Raw genomic sequence first — 17,359 nt, 5'->3', positions numbered from 1 at the left:
TGAAAGTTTACTATAAACAAAGACATAATTAACTACCTTTATATGAATAAAGATGTTTTATAATGCATATGTAGGGGGAAAAGTCATAAAATTTTAAAGGTGGCACCCCTGAAAAGCAAATACCAACAAAAACATGAAAATATTCTTGATTTATAATTGAAATTAGAGGATATAAAACATTAATAGAGATCATAAAGATAGTATTAACATGGAAGAGAATAATAAAATGTGAAAACTTCTGTGATTAATATGACATTTCATTATATAAATCATTAATAACGGTCTTAAAGGAATTTTAATGCACAAATGAACTGAAGTGAATATTACATTACAGGAATAAAATTACTGTTATGAATTACTCTCCCCGTTTCAAAAATTAAAGATAAATGAACTCAGACTAGACTATTAAAGTTTTAAATATAAAATCCTTTATCTAAAAATCATGAAAATTATAAAATGTCAAAGCTATATAAATTAGCATAGCTTTTCTTCAGAGGGCTGAAACAGTTTATAGGTAGTAAAATAAATGATTTGTATCTTTGTAACATTAGTCAAATCTTAAAAAGAACAATTTTTCTTTTACAAAATTTTAAGATATGCTGAATGGATGTTTCTTGGTCACTAAGACAACCCAAACCTCAATTAATCATTAGCATCTAAATGCAACCTAAAAATTTCCAACCAGTCACCCAAGATGGTGCGTCTCCAATTCTGCTGTCACTGGCTGGGGAAATGCTGCCCGGCACCCACTGACCTGTGGCACGGACACCACAGCAGGGAAGTCACGGCTCAGCCATCTCTTGAAATCAGCTTTCTCTGGCTAATCTTCACCTTCCTATCCTGGCACACGCTCATAGAAAACAGATAAACATAAATTTCTTCTTCGACCAGTTTTCCAGGTAGAGTATCACATCCCCCTATCTTAGAACCGTGGTAGGGAGACACCTAAAAATAATCTAGCCAGTGATTTAAACTAGGCTGGCAAAAGCTTTCTGACAATGTCACTACATTTAACCAAATTCCACTGAAGAAAAATACATTCAATTGCAATTAATAAATGTGAAGGGTACAGCCAGAGTAATATAATCATAAAGCTCTCAATTTAGCAGTATTCTCCTCCTGAAATCCATCCAACCTGTCATGGAAGATATCATCTCAATAACTTGCAAGGAAGTCAGCTTCAACTAGAGAACTGAGAATCAATGGTTCTAAATTATATTCAAACCTTCACTCAAATCCTATGCAGATAGAAGTTCTTTCAGATACTGGGAAATGCTATTAATTATTTTCACCATGAGAGAAAATTATTCTTTTGATGTCACAGACACTTCCTGAACCAAACCTTTATGCACACTGCCCTGTACTGTGCTTACAGCTTCCCTGCACTTCCGCTTCCTGCAGATTTTACATCTGGACTAGGAATATGAAGATGTGCAGGCGCTCACATCGCACTACTGCTCATCCTACCATGACCTTTGCCAGGAATGAGCAGGGTACTGCTATTGATTGGCAAGTATAATTCCTGATGGTCTAAAAAATTAATGATTTCCTGGATATCACATATTAGAACTGCAAAGATATGTTCTTAGCAAATTATCTAAATAAAGGTCTTGGTTCATCCCATTTCTCTTTAACAGCTATAAAAAAATATGTTAGAAAACACAAGTTTTTAAAATTCAATAATTAAATATACCAAAATTGGACATTTTCAAATCATAAAGATCAAAGAATAGTGACAAACTTAAGAAGCAAAGTATCAAAAACTGGGTCACTGTTTCTCATTTTAAATCCCGTGTAGGAATTCCCACTAGACCAGCCCACTCGCTCACCCCTACTGAGCTCCCTGGATGCTCAACTCTCCAGCACATGTTCCTGAAATCTACCTCCAGGTAGTCTACCCTTGGGATGCACACTGCAACTCAAGACAGGTGCATTCCCCTGAGCAGCCACCGAGATGGCAGGTACAAGGGCTCGCCCTCAGCCCGACACAACATGTGTTTCCATTAATATATAGACAGGTCCCCCATTTGAACTATTCCAACATTGTGCAAATATTCCAAGATTGTTTACTAACTTAAAGCTCAGAAGACATGACTAGAAGACAATGTTTACCTGTGTTTGAGCGTCTTCTAATACCAAAGTCCCAACTTGAGGTAATATCGACTGACTGGGCGTACACATAGCCCTGAGTCTCACCATTGCTCCCCTGAATCTCTGACCCACTGTCTGCAGGCAGTGAAGGAGGATGAATCTTCTCTAGGTCAACATCATGGTCAATGAGAACCATCTCACACATTCCCGTGTCATCACTGGTCACATGGGACTGTCGAATATGAGCTAGAATGATAGCTGGATTGTCCAAGAAGGCCATCCTCTCTGTGGGCCCGTTTCCTTAAAAGGCTATTTTCTCCTCTTCATACTGTTTCACGAGCTCACCTACCTGGAAACACGATGTACACAGCAATATTTAAGAATAAGGTAGAAAATGACTGAATCATTTTTCAAACAAATTCAAAACGGTAAAACACTACCTTGAAAATCAACATTTACTCCTATTTTGAGGAATTTTGAAAGATTAAGCCTAAGCTGGAAGAAAATCCTTGTAAGCAGTATGGGCTACAGCTCTGCTCAGTGAGATCTAAACGGTATCAGAGAGGAAAGCCGGCTCTCTTGCAAAACAAGTAATAGTAACTCCACAGCCAGGCCACTCAAAGCACAGAACTACTGTTCAAACCATAAATTCTCCTTTCTTCCTCCCCTCCCAGGCAATCTTCTCATTACTTTATAAGGTCAGGGAGAAAACAAGCTGTATTTTTCTCAAATGATGTACTAAAGCCTGAAACTATATTTCATCAGTTTATATTTCCCCTCCTATCATATGGTTACAAAGTGTTTAAATGGGCAGAAATGCTTTCTGAATTACTAAAGATCTTACAAAAAGTTCTACCAAAGTAATTTTGCTCAATAAACACATTTTCCTTTCTTTTGGTTTATCATGGTATTGTGCTTTTAAAACAAAACTTATTAATCAAGATTGCCTGCTGCAAGACTAATTTCTTATTTTAGAAACCTAATTACAAGAACTGTTTCCTGAATCTTGTTGAGATTGTAATGAGTCTATTCTAGGGACAAAATGGTACCTCCCTGAGTAAGTGAGAAGCTCACCAAGGGAGGCGTTAGAGACTAGCGGTAGGGAGTAAGGCCCTAGAGACAGCCTGAGCTGGAATCCTGACCCTGTCACTTGCCAGCTTGCTCATCTTGGTCAAAATACTGCACCCTTGTATGGTGCTTTCCTTTCTCCATTTATAAAAGCGAGGTGCAAGGGACGAGAGGATGCAGGACACAATGCAGTTTTATAAAACACTCATAATTAGTAATGATAATGATAAAAGCACCATTGCAACCTTTGGCTTTCAACTCAGGTTTAAACCAGTACTAAAATATCCCAACATTCCCTTCTCCTTTGGCAAATTCACAGCAGATAGAAGCCAGTCAGTGTCAATCAATAATTGCAAAAATGGAAGCAACCGAAATACCCATCAGCAGAAGATTGGATAAGAAAGCTATGGTTCATCTACTCCATGGAATACTACTCAGCTATTAAAAAAAATAATAAAATGCAGTTCTTTGTGGCTAAATGGACCCAACTGGAAAGCATAATACTAAGGGAAATGAGCCAATCCCAAAAGATTAGATACCACATGTTTGCCTTAATTTAAGATGAAACGATGTCAGTATGAAAAATACTACCTGTAAAATGTAAATTTTTTTAACCCATTGGTTACTCAATACTATGTCCACTTATTCCATGACGCTGTGGATTGTTGCTTATGTTATGTTGGAGCTTTTGATTGGTCAGGATGACGCTCTGCCGGCTCTACCTTCAGACCAAAGATGGTCTCCACAAGAAGGAGTTGAACTCAATCTGGACAATAAGATGCTGGACTCTATGCTTGGTATATGCTTACAATGAAAGAACCTCAACTGAACTTGAACTGTGGCAATGCAGCAAGGTGGAGGAATCCACCATGGGGGGAGGGTTTGGGGAGGGGGAGAGGGAATCCCAGTGCCTAAAAAAACTGTGTCACATAATGCAATGTAACAAAAAAAAGAAAGAAAAATATCATATTTAAAAAAATAAGTCATTGAATATACAAATAAAATGGTTATTTTTAATAGTTAAAAAAAAAAAAGAAGCCAGTCAGTGCGCCCTGTGGGGTGGAGGACACTGCCATCTGGATCACTTCCTGCTCCTCCAAAGTCATTAGGAAATGTGAGAATGTGAAAGCTGAACTGAGTATACTCCTAGGAGAGGCCCTACAGAACACTTCCTTTTTAGAAAACTCTGTAAGATTCTTGCCTTAATACATTTCTTATGGAAATGGAACACACGCGGAAATGCAGTTAGCCATTAGAGCTAGCTGGGGTCTTTAAAGAACTGTCTATTAGCACATCATTTTAGAGATGTGAAGACATTTACCTGAGAAGCATCACTAACCAAGGGAGTTCGTCAGCTTTCACCATGCTCAGTCAACACTCAGGCTAGCTGGTGGGAAAGGCAAAGTGAGTAAGACCTCCCCAAATCAAAGTGTATACAGCCCTGGTACAACTTCTAACGTGGAAATACAGACCTAGTCCATCCACTAATGCTTGAAGGCATCTCAGCCCAGACGCTTCTCTTCAATGTATCCCTCAAATCTAGCACATTATGATACTATCAATTTATACCAATGACATTTTTCAAAACAAAAAGAATTTTTTTAAATATGAAAAGAAGGGTTGGTGGTGTGGCACAGCAACATCCACATGGCTGCTCGACTGGAGTCTTAGCTGTTCCACTTCCAATCCAGCTCCCTGCTAACGTAGCTAGCAAACAAGCCCAACATAGCTCAAGAGCTTGGACCCCCTGCACCCAGGAGGGAAACCAGTAAGAAACTCCTGGATCCCACCTGGCCCTGCCCTAGTTACTCTGGCCATTAAGGGAGTCAAACTAGGATGCAAGACTTCTTTCGGGGCTGGTGCCATACCACAGCAGGCTAAGCTTCCACCTCCAGCTCTACCGTCCCATATGGGCACCACTTTGTGTTTGGCTGTTACACTTCCAATACTACTCCTTGCTTATCACCTGGAAAAGCAGCAAAGAATGGCTTGGGCCCCACAGCCACGTGGGAGACCCAGAGGAAGATCCAGCAGATCCTGGCTTCTGCTTTCAGATCCAGCTCCAGCTGGGGAGTAAATCAGCAGATGGAAGATCTCTCTCTCTCTCCATCTCTGCAACTCTGCCTTTCAAACAAAAACAAAAATCTTTAAAACAAGAGAGTCTGTTTCTCCCTGTAACTTCCAATTTTCAAGAAATAAGTAAATCTTTTTTAAAGAATCTGAACAGTGGGGCCAGTTCAGTAGATAGATCAGGCTAATCTTTAGCCTGCAGTAAAACATCCCATAAGGGTCCTGCTTTGTGTTCCAATGGCTCCACTTCTGAGCCAGCTGATTACTGCCTGGGAGAGCAGCAGAGGACAGCCCAAGACCTCAACCCCTGAACCATGTGGGAAACGCAGCAGAAACTCTTGGCTCCTGGCTTCTGATCAGCTCAGCTCCAGCCACTGTGGATATTTGGGAAGTGAACTAGCAGATGGAAGACCTCTCTCTTTCTCACTCAATTCTCTCTTTCTATAATCTACATTTAAAATTAAAATAAATTTTTTTAAAGTATTTTTTTAAATCTGAAGAACAACAAATTACTATTTACAGTTGCATTTGATTTCTAAGACATTTAAATACACACAGCAACAAGTTTTCTTTACGCGATTTGCAAAAAATCCAATCTGTTTTTTCCAAGAGATTATTTTTTCAAAAATCAACATTAACATGGGTCCAGAGTAACTGGCACATTCACATACCACAGGGAATGAAAATCAATATTTTAGAAGATAACTTGATAATCTTATCAAAATGAAGACCATATGTACTCTTTGGGCAACCCCCTTTCAGGATTTCCGCTGAGAAAAAAAATATGCAAAATTACTGACCTAAAAACTGTTTGTAATATTGCAAGCCAGAAAGTAACTTAAACATCCACCAGTACTACACACGCCAAGGCATACAAGGGGCTACTTCAAACAAGCTTGAACTTCAAAAAACGAATTTGCACTAAAATAAACTTAGTACCTTCTCATTCACTTTCCATTAACTTTTCTTACTTCTTTTTTTAAAGATTTATTTATTTTTATTGGAAAGTCAGATATACAGAGGAGGAGAGACAGAAAAGAAGATCTTCTGTCTGATGATTTACGCCCCAAGCGGCCGCAATGGCCGGTGCTGTGCCGATCCAAAGCCAGGAACCAGGAACTTCTTTCCGGGTCTCCCATGCGGGTACACGGTCCCAAGGGTTTGGCCCATCCTCAACTGCTTTCCCAGGCCACAAGCAGGGAGCTGGAAGGGAAGTAGAGCTGCTGTGATTAGAACTGGCACCCATATGGGATCCCGGTGCATTCAAGGCGAGGACCTTAACCATTACACTACTGCACCAGGTCCTTCCATTAACTTTTGAAGCTACCCTCTGGAGTAGTGCTTAGTGTCTTAACATGCAGAGTAGGCGTTGTGCAGTGTACCCAGGTGCCATCCTAGCTTCTGACAGCCTGGGAGGCAGTACAACTATTCAATAGCCCATGCAGGAGATCTGAGCTGTGTTCCTGACTCCCATCTGGGCCCTGGAGCTGCTGCAAACATCCAGCAAGCAACCAGCAGATGGAAGTTCTGTGTGTCTATCTGGCATTTTCTCTCTTTGCCTCTCAAAAAGTTAACTACGGGGCCCAGCACCGACTTTGCAATAAAAACATTAATAGTATTTATTAAGTATTTATTTACTTTTATTGGTAAGGCAGATATGCAGAGAGGAAGAGAGACAGAAAGGAGGATCTTCCATTTGATGGTTCACTCCCCAAGCAGCCGCAACGGTTGGAGCTGAGCCAATCCGAAGCTAGGAGCCAGGGACTTCTTTCAGGTCTCCCACACGGGTGCAGGGTCCCAAGGCTTTGGGCCATCCCCGACCACTCTCCCAGGCCACAAGCAGGGAGCTGGATGGGAAGTGGGGCTGCTGCGATTAGAACCAGCATCCATACAGGATCCCAGCGCGTGCAACTTGAGGACTTTAACCACTACACTATCATGCCGGGCCCAAAAATAAATAATTTTTTTTTAAATTAGAAAAGGTTAACTGCAAAAAGAAGACGACAAAAAATGGTGCCTGTCTGCAATGCTGGCATTCCATATGGGTGCCACTTCAAATGCTAGCTGCTCCACTTCCGGTCCAGCTTCCTATGATAAACCTGAAGACGTCGGTGGAGTTCCTGGCTACACTTGGTCAAGCTCTGGCTTCTACGGGCATTCTGGGGAGGGGTCTAGCAGATGGAAGCCACCTCCCTTTCTGTGTCACCTAATGTTCACATTAATAAACATAACATTTTACATCAATTCATTCAACTTTCAAAATAATCCTATTAAGCCAGTTATTATTGTCATTACCATCTCTTAGATGAAAATCGATATAAAGGTTTATAAACTTGTCCAAAGTTAGCTAGTACACAGTAGAAATAAACATCAACTCCCAAAAGTTTGGAAACTTAGCCACTCTACCACCTGGCCTCGACACAAGCAGGATCCATGTTACAGCTGTCACACATCCTGTTTTCAAATCCTGCTGTGTATTTTGGACTTTAAGGCCTGAAAGAAATTTCTTCCATGGCGCTCTGTGAAAGGCGGAGGACGGTCACCGTGTTCTGCAATCACGCCTCCCCAGCAGCAATTTGGACAGCAGAAAGAACTTGGTCATGTACATGAGGACCGGACACAGCAGTTATAAACCCAGAAGACTCGACAGGGGAAAGCTTGCAGGATCAGCCACCTGCTGATCTGAAACCACAGACGAGGTTGTTTCTGGGCAAAGTGTTTGCGACAAATCCCTGGTGAACCCCACAGCTTCAGCTGCAAGTCTGTACCTGAACACTGTGTTTTTCTTCCTATAATCCTAAGCAAATGAATACTCCCTGTGCACTGTCACTCCCTGAGGACCCAAGATCAGCGACCAAAAATATGATGCAAACGTCCCATCCATCCTGGGTTTCCACGGAAGACCCCGGTCCTGGACTTTTTCCAAACACTACATAGGCTCACTTCCCTCCAGCAGGCGGGCTTCCAGCGCCCTCACTTGCAATCTGGGAAAACTTGTCTGAATAGCAACAACAGCCTGAGGCTTCTCAAAGGTCTACAAACTCCCAATCAAAAATTACTGCTGCCCCATCAATGTGTCATATAAATGCTGGCATGTTAATTGTGTATTTATAAGATTGTTAATGGTTAGTTAATTTACCTCCCACACTATTATTGTACTTGAAATGATTTAACGTCTGCTGGGGGAGTTAACAACATGTAACAGCAGATGTGAGATTTTTTTTCACCTTTCCACACTGTACCCCGACTTCATGTTATTAGCAGTAGGCAAGTTAAGCCTGACGCCCACACAGGGACCCGTAAGAGTGTCACGCAAGTACTCACACTTATTTTCCACAAGAAGTTACTACAAGGAGGGAAAGCAAAGGCCTTTTTATTACACAGAAACTCCTCCACTTATAAAAACTAACAGACCCTGATTTTTACCAAGGTATTAACATTCTTTGATCTAGTTAAAGTTCTGAATTCGTACCTTCTGGAATTTGAAAATAATTGAAGTGATCATTAAAATAAAATGCACTTTATTGCTTTTAAATCTCTTTCTTTAACTCTCTTCAATTTAAGTCTAAATTAAACCTTCATTTATTTTTTAGACTTGCAAAATTGAGCTTTTTTTTTTTAACTGTTCTGGGAATTAAAATAGTCTCCAAGTGAACATGCTTAATTCTGCAGAGCGGTAAATAGTGAGACAGCGTACCTAAGAGCTTCCTTTCCACTCGCATCTGTGCGTCCCTGTGTTCATTACAAGTGCCTAGCACTCCAAATTAAACAAAAGAAAGTAACTGTCTTTCCCTGAGTGTCATTCCTTCACTATCACCTGTGTCCCAGGGACTGGGGATCCTGCAGAAACACAGGGCTGCCGCCTGTGGCTTGCTTTCAGAGGTGTGAGGGTGATGGAGAACTTAGAGCCAGCACCAGGCCTGTGCACTCCAGGAGACAGGGAAGTCACACAAGGCTCCTGCGAGGGAGGCAGAAGCACCTGAGCGACAGACAGGCTCTCAGCAGACAGAAACACAAGGCACGCATTAGCTCAAGACACTGACTCAACTCTGAAAACTCGGTATTGTACCCACACTTATCCTTAAGCAACAGACATAACCCCTGCCGCCATCCGGGAACACGGCGCTAGTGCATCCTCACCTGACATGGTTTGTTCTGGTTTCACTCGTTTTCTTTTAATTAGGCTTAAATAAGTCAAATAACCTATCCAAAGTCTCATGCTGAATTTTGTTTGATTTCATCTATTTTAGAGAACAGGAGAGAGCACCTTCTCATCCCTGGAGTCACACCCCAAATGCCCCCAACAGCCCAACACTGCAAAGAAAGGGGGGTGTCAGGAGCCAGGAGCTCAGGCCAGGTCTCCCACGTAGATAACAGGAACCCTCTCTCTTCAGACATCACTGATGCCTCCCAAGATCTGTGCTGGCAGCAAGCTGGAGCTGGACAAGGTGGATCCTGGACGCAAGCTCGAGCATCTGGATTTGCCATGCAGGCATCATAAGCTCTAGGCCAAACACCTGGCTCCAGTAATGATGCAATTTTTTTAGATTTATTTATTTTTATACAGAGAGGAAGAGAGACATAGAGGAAGATCTTCCATCTGCTGCTTCACTCCCCAAGTGGCCACAATGGCCAGGGCTGTGCTGATATGAAGCCAGGAACCAGCAGCCTCCTATGGGTCTCCCACACGGGTGCAGGGTCCCAAGATTTTGAGTTGTCTTCCACTACTTTCCAAGGCCACAAGCAGGGAGCTGGAAGGGAAGTGGGACCTCCAGGACACAAACCAGTGCCCATATGGGATCCCAGCACATGCAAAGCGAGGACTTTAGCCACTAGGCCACCGAGCTGGGCCCAATGCATTTTTGAAAGATCAGAAATCAAAGACTTGGCAGCTGCTTCCATCCAAGGGAGGGATCTATTTTCCCACCTCTTGAAGCTGCTCTCACGTTGTGATCTATTTAGATCCTTAGAAGACAGCAGAACCAGCGGGGACATTCTGAACACGAGCCTCGAGAGACCTTGTGGCTTCTGTTCTAGCTTTCTTGGTGGAATATTTACAAATCACAGAAGAGACAGCAAGATGAAAGATGACAAGGGGAGAGCAGTACAGCCAACCTGTCGTCCCAGCTGTCCTGCGACGTGAGGGAGGCCTTCGGGGACCAGCCAGCTCTCTCCCCCTGCATAACGATGAAGCAAGGTCTCTTCTACCACAGGTCTCCTGCACACAGGGACCCCCAACTCTCGATTTGTTTTAACCCTACCACTAAGCTCCACCTACAAAGCTTTTTAATGTTACTGTCTGCCACGTTAATGAGAGCCTGCTATAACACAGGAACTCTCAAACTTCTCCAGGGATACATCTGAAAATCAGAAGAGAATACCCAAAAAGTGAGGTATGACGGAACCTAGAGGACCCTCTAGAGCAATAGGTTTTTTTTTTTAAAGATTTATTTATCTTTATAAAAATTTTTTAAAGATTTTATTTATTTTCATTGGAAAGTCAGATACACAGAGAGGAGGAGAGACAGTGAGGAAGATCTTCCGTCCACTGAGTCACTCCCCAAGTGGCTGTAATGGCCGGAGCTGAGCCGATTCAAACTCAGGAGCCAGGAGTCAGGAGCCTCTTCTGGGTCTCCCACACAGGTGCAGAGTCCCAAGGCTTTGGGCCGTCCTTGACTGCTTTCCCAGGCCACAACCAGGGAGCTGGATGGGAAGCACCCATATGGGATTTCCGGGAATGAATCTGCTGATTCATTCCCCCGGTAGCTGCAAAAGCTGGGGCTGAGCCAATCCAAAGCCAGGAGCCCAGCTTTGGATCTTCTGGTCTCTCACAGAGGTGCAGGGTCCCAAGGCTTTGGGCTATCCTCTACTGCTTTCCTAGGCTACAAGCAGGGAGCAGGATGGGAAATGGAGCAGCTGGGACATGAACCAGTGCCCGTATGGGATCCATTCTGGCACATACAAGACAAGGAAGTTAGCCACTAGATTTCTGTGCCGGGACCAGTAATATGTCTTAACAAATTTATTTTTAGAATTCATATTTTGCATTCTATCCTATAATATACCATAACTGTGTTTATTTTAATATGAAAAAGGTACATATTTGTAGTACACCACCAGAATTGCTCCTTCAGGAAAACATGCCATACCATACTTACTTCGTGGCTTCTAATACCACCCACCTCTCTCCACCCCTCACCCCAGCACATATTGAGATTCTCCTCATCTCAGCTTAAGCAGTAAGAGTCTGGTGTGGGCAGGGGTGGAGAGGGGAAGCAGGTTTTGGTGTCAAAAATAACCTGATTTTGTGAATGGCACTTAAAGAACAATCAAAATCTAAATTTTGCGCAATAGATGCTTTCCAAGATAAGTATGAAGAATTAAATATATTAGACTGAACTACATTAAAAGTTCTAAGTACAAGTTAAACTAACACAGTATCAGATGCAGGCATTTAACCTAGTGGTTTAAGACCTTGCACTTCAACCTGGAGGACCTGGGTTCCAGGCTCCGAGCCAGCTCCAGACTTGGGTGTCCTGTCCTGCAGACCCCAGAAGGCGGCAGCGCCAGCTCTGGACGTGGGCCCTGCCACAGCCCAGGGACCTGCGCTTCAGCGGCCCACCTGCTCTCTGCTGGGGAAGAAGCCAATGCAAGGGAGAGCTGCCACTCCTGCCTGTCTCCCAATGCCTCTTAAACAAATAAAAAATAAATTTTAATAGCAGTATTAGCTAGTATAATGCCATTAGCATTCTCAGTGCTTTGAAATAATGTTTATTAGCTAGCAATAACTGTGAAACTTTAGACAACCTAACCGCCTACCACCTCAAAAACTCCAAACCTGCCAACATTTCTGGCTGTTAAAAGAAATCTGCCAGTTTGGTGCAATGTAGCCCTAAATTATTTTCCTAATGGGTGTTGTCTCTCTGACATAATAATTTGATTGACACTTGTGAAAACAAACAATTTTAGGTTTTACTCTAAGTGTAAAACCTAAGAGTTCAGGTGAAAATGTTTAGTGTTTACCTAGAGGGAAAAATATGAATAATGCCAAAGAAATTAGATTGTTCTCAATGTGAAATTGCCAGTTTAGAAGCTGACACCATCAACAGCACTCAGTTGCCTACCAAACGCGCATCCATTAAGTCCATTCATTTGAAAAATACTTAGAAAGCACTTACTATGTGCCAGGCACCAGAGACATACTGCTGGCAAAAACTAAAACCGACCTGGGCACTGCTTGCTGGAACGGAAAGGGTATATGGCAGGCAGAATGCTGAGTGAATCATCGGATGAAAGATCTTCTTCTCTGTCTCTCCTTCGTAATAAAACTAAATAAATTTTTTTTTAAAACTCTCTGAAAATAATTTCCTTAAGACTCCATCAGTAAGAACATGGGGGTTCTCAGGCAGAAGTCAACTTGGCACCCTAGGGGATATTTGGAAATGATTGAAGGCATTTTCAGTTATCACCATTGGAGAAGGGCTGTAAGCACCAAGAGGCAAATATCAGGGATGCCTGTAAACATGGCACAACACACAGGGCAATATCCACCACACAGAATCCAGGAGTAGCAATGCTGAGGCTGAGAAACCTTGTGGCAACGTGGAGTTTGAAGCAATTAAACTGTGGTCATTTCTACTCCGTTGGAGCTATTCAATTTGTACAGAAATCTACTCAAACTTGCTGAAGTCTAAACAAAATTCAACTTTCTAAAATTGTGATTTACTCTAAGGACAAAGCACCAAATTGCTTTAAAAAAAAGTTATACTCAAGACTCATCCTTGGCCTGAAATCTATCCAGTCTTCTTCACCTGGCTACCCCACCTGTTACTGAAATTCCAGCCCAATGGTCAATTCTAGGAAACCTTTGTAAGGGGCCCACAGACCTTTCTATGTTCCCACTGATCTGCATTTGTCCACACTTTACCAAGTTAGTAATCCAGGCTATACCTTTAATAGACCTGAAGTAGTTTCTAAATGTATTCAATTAACAGCATTTGAGGAGTAAACCTATGGACGGCCCATATACCTTTCATATGTGTTTGTGTATTTATATATGTGTGCATACATGTGTTTTGTCATTCTTTCAAACAAATCTGTTTAAAACTTATTAAAGAATTTACTGAATGCCGACAACATGCCAGGCAGTGTTCTCCACACAGCTTATGCCTTCATGGAGCTCACATTCCAATGGGAGGTTAATACACACCCAAAACAGAGGCATCACACAAGGACAGGCTACAAGTGCTAAGGAAAAAAACAGCACAGGGCAAGAGAAATGGGCAACACTACATGAAATCACACATTGCAACTGCAAAGAAAACAGTCTGGGAACCCCTCACAGAGGTGATTGTGGACTTGACATTTGAAGGAGAGGAAGTGCCCAGCCACGCAGAGGAAGCATGCCTAGCCCAGACAAGCAGCACCGCACAATGGCTCGGTGGCTAAATCCTTGCCTTGCATGCACCATGACTCCAGTCATGGGTGCCAGTTCCTGTCCTGGCTGCGCCACTTCCCATCCAGCTCCCTACCTGTGGCCTGGGAAAGCAGTCAAGGATGGCCCAAAGCCGTGGGACTCTGCACCTGCGTGGGAGACCTGGAAGAGCTCCTGGATGGATTACTTCAGATGGATTACTTAGCTCTGGCCGTTGCGACCACTTGGGGAGTGAATCAGCGAATGGAAGATCTTTCCTGTCTTCTTTCTGTATATCTGACTTTCCAATAAAACATAAATTAATCTAAAAAGAAAAGAAAAGAAAAAGTCCAGGAACGCGTCCCACAGGGAAGAGCGAGATGCCGTGTGCTGGGGTTCTAGCACCTCCGTTACACAGAGGAGGGAAGAGGTCCCGAAAAGCCAGGTCATACTGCAGCAGGGAAGCCAGGAGCTTCAGTACCTCGGCTTAACTTTAAAAAAAAAAAAAAAAAACAGAGGATAGATTGTTACTACCCTTGTTTTGCAAATTAGTTCAAGAAGGCAGAGACTTAGCCAAGGCTAAGCCAGACTTAGCCAGTTGGTAAAAGGTGAAGCTGGCAGGCCACCCTCCCCACCAGCTTCCTGGCAGGAAGCTGCTGCGGTGACACTAGCAGCCCATAAGGGATAATACCAGCTGCTCCACTCCCCACCAGCTCCCTGCTGAATACCTAGGCAAAGTCGTGGAAGATGGCCCAGTGTTTGCTTCCTGACACTACCTACACAGCAGGCTTCGATCAGCACTTGCCACTGTGGTCATGTGAGGAGTGAACCAGAAAATGCAAGATCTATTTCTCCCTCTGTAACTCTGCCTTTCAAAATAAACAAACAAATCTTTTAAAACAAAATAAAAACAGGCAGCCTGGCTCCAGAACTCTCTTCTAAATCACTGCTTATACGCTGCCTTGCTTTTGACTTTAAATCCATCTCATCACAATCTTCCTAACCCATCTGTCCCACGGGTCAAGGAATCTGCTATTCGACAAGCATGAATACCTAAGCACGCTGGTAGTTGAGTATCAAGTGCAAAATCACACTACTAATCCACAGAGGCTTCTAGCAAGGGAGAAGAGACATAATACACACACACACACACAAGCAATGTCAAAGGAATCTATAACAATGTACTAATAGAAATGCAAAGGAAGACATCCATATGAAGCTAGACACTTAAGACAAAGGTTTCAAAGAAATGTCTTGCATCCAGATAATAGGAGCAATCAACTTCCAACTCCAATGACAAGAGCTACCTATGACAAGAAGCCCAGCAAGGCGTAATCCTGGACTTCACCTGCAACGTTTCAGTACAAGCCACCCCAGTTCCCCTTAGGAACCACAAATCCCCATCAGGCCACACAGAAGCCAGCACAGAAGCAGAAGAGACAGCCATCCTCTGCAGTGGGGAGTCAGGGGAGGAAGAGAGGTTGGCAGCAAACAATCAAGCACGCAACTGCGGGGATTCAAATCTCTACCAAGCACTAAGGATGGGAACAATCCCTGTCTTTCCCTAAAGGATGGAGTGAGTGAATCTGGAATATATGCCGCACCCATGTTACACAGACCTGGCCTATGGTAAGTACTACACAAATGTCTAGTACTGTTACTTTTAATCTCTGCTCTAAAATGAATCTTCACAGATGAGAAACTGGATAGTTGGAAAGGGGAACCAAAAGCAACATTACACAAGAGATGGTATGAGCCGACTCTGAAGCAGGAACGGACCATGCTCCCAGTAACTGAAACCATACTAGTCTTCACAATTGCTGATTAGCTTAGCATTTCAGAGACTGCTACGGTGGGCACACGGAAGACTAACCCCACAGACAAGACAGAAGACAGATTTTGAAACTGCAGGGAAGGGATAATGAAATCTGAAGACAGTGGGTCTGTAAATTCAAGAAACAGTAAAAAAAGATTTGAGACTAAAGCCAGTAGATTTGATGACTGACTGGATGTGGCACGATTAGGAGCAAAATTCCCAGCCATGCGTGGTAGCCTGCAGTTAAAGTCCTTGCTTCGCACACTCTGGGATTCTGTACGGGCGCCGGTTCTAACCCTGGTGGCCCTGCTTCCCACCCAGCTCCCTGCTTGTGGCCTGGGAAAGCAGCAGAACACAACCCAAAGCCTAGGGATCCTGCACTGGCATGGGAGAACCAGAAGAAGCTCCTGGCTTCAGTTCAACGCAGAATCAGCCGTTGTGGTCACTTTGGAAGGGAATCATCAGACAAAGATGATTCCTCTGTCTCTCCTCCTGTCTGACTTCCCAGTAAAAAAAAAAAAAAAATGTTTTTAAAGGAGGAAAGTTCACAGCTTGTATAATGGCAACAACAAATGAAGCAATGAACTCAACAAAAGAACAGCTTAGCAGGCCAAGAAGCACTAGGAGGGATGCTTCAGAGACACAGTGGGAGACAGCTACATCAGACAGACAACAGCTAGCATTGAGGGGTAGTGAGCAATGCCTCTGCCTGCTATGCCAGCATCCCACATGGGCACTATTTCCAGTCGCAGCTGTCCAAGCCAGCCGCCTGCTCATGTACCTAGGAAGGAGGTGGAAGATACATCAGGTCCTCGGGACTCTGCCGCACATGTGGCTGACCTCGAAGAAGTTCCTGACTCCTGGCTTCAGCCTCGCTTAGCTCTGACCATTACAGCCACTTGGAAAGTGAGCCAACAGATGATCTGCTCTATTCCTCCCTCTTTGTAAACACTACCTTTCAAATAAAGAAACTTTTTTTTTTTAATGACAGGCAAGACCCTGGATATGAATGAGCTTATCCAGAGAGAGCTAATCTGGAAAGGGTTCCACCCAGGAGGAAACTCAAGGAACAAATAACAGTTGAAGGGTATGCTAAGAAAAACGGGCAACGAAAACAGATGCTGTAAAAAAGCAAGTCATGCTTTACCTAGATTCTAGTTAGGGTCCAAGCTGGAAGGCTCACACCAGCTCACAAGCATCTCAGCAGTTCCTTCCTCACTGGCTGCTCCCCCCCCCCCCCTTAACCAGGAAGAAGGTTCCCGGATGGTGAAACCTGGTGGAAAAAGCACTAGGAACTGTCTCTTTCTATCTCTAATGCCCAATAGATAAGGCTTGGCACAAAAATGCTTATGGACTCAGCCTGGCAGAAGACAGAATAGTGAAAAATTTCCCAACTACTTAACAAAAAGCTTATGGAACCTTCTTGACTAGGGCTGCCTCCAGCCCAGTCCAGAAGTGCTCAGGGCTCAAGGACAGCAACATTAAGAAGGATCTTTGCCCAAGCAAAGAGTCCGCTTTGGCCTCTGCCAACAGCCTGTTTACTGAGCCACCAGTACTCAGAGAGTAACTCAGCTCTTCCCTTTGGAACAAACAAATGAAAAGGTACAAAGCAGAAAGGAAACACAGCCAGAGCGCAAATCCAAAGACTCCAAGACTGGCATGCTTGCAGGCTGGGCTGTCTCTCCTGCTGGGCACACACGGGCAATGCCTCCAGTCAGGAGCTCCTGCCACAGGCACGGGAGACCCGGACCGAACTCCTGCTCCCAGTTGCAGCCCAAATCAAGACCAGCCTTTACAGGAACCCTGGTGAATTTTTTTTTTGCAGGCATCTCTCGAATTTTTAAAATAATTTTTAAAGGAACGAAGTACAATTCAATTTTAATATTAAATTTCTTTATTTG

General features: G+C 43.4%; 1 protein-coding gene across 6 annotated transcripts in view; it reads right to left on the bottom strand.

Annotated features, from left to right (window-relative positions):
• Positions 1-17,359, bottom strand: part of MAPKAP1 (MAPK associated protein 1) — a 223,178-nt gene that overhangs the window by 191,288 nt on the left and 14,531 nt on the right. For 4 of the 6 annotated variants that reach the window (XM_040963887.1, XM_040963890.1, XM_040963889.1 and 1 more), the window contains exon 2: positions 2,113-2,440. The exons of 1 other annotated variant lie outside the window; for it this stretch is intronic. In XM_040963887.1, the coding sequence (XP_040819821.1) occupies positions 2,113-2,371 (259 nt within the window). In that variant the 5' untranslated portion in view covers positions 2,372-2,440. Of the gene's footprint in view, positions 1-2,112; positions 3,568-17,359 lie in introns of those variants that run through there. One more of the 6 variants, XM_040963891.1, reaches the window with a different exon arrangement.

The sequence above is a fragment of the Ochotona curzoniae genome, unplaced genomic scaffold (assembly GCF_017591425.1).
Source record: "Ochotona curzoniae isolate NIBS_2020 unplaced genomic scaffold, NIBS_Ocur_1.0 scaffold_3208, whole genome shotgun sequence".
NCBI classification, from domain to species: domain Eukaryota; kingdom Metazoa; phylum Chordata; class Mammalia; order Lagomorpha; family Ochotonidae; genus Ochotona; species Ochotona curzoniae.
This window is presented reverse-complemented; position numbering and strand designations above follow the sequence as displayed.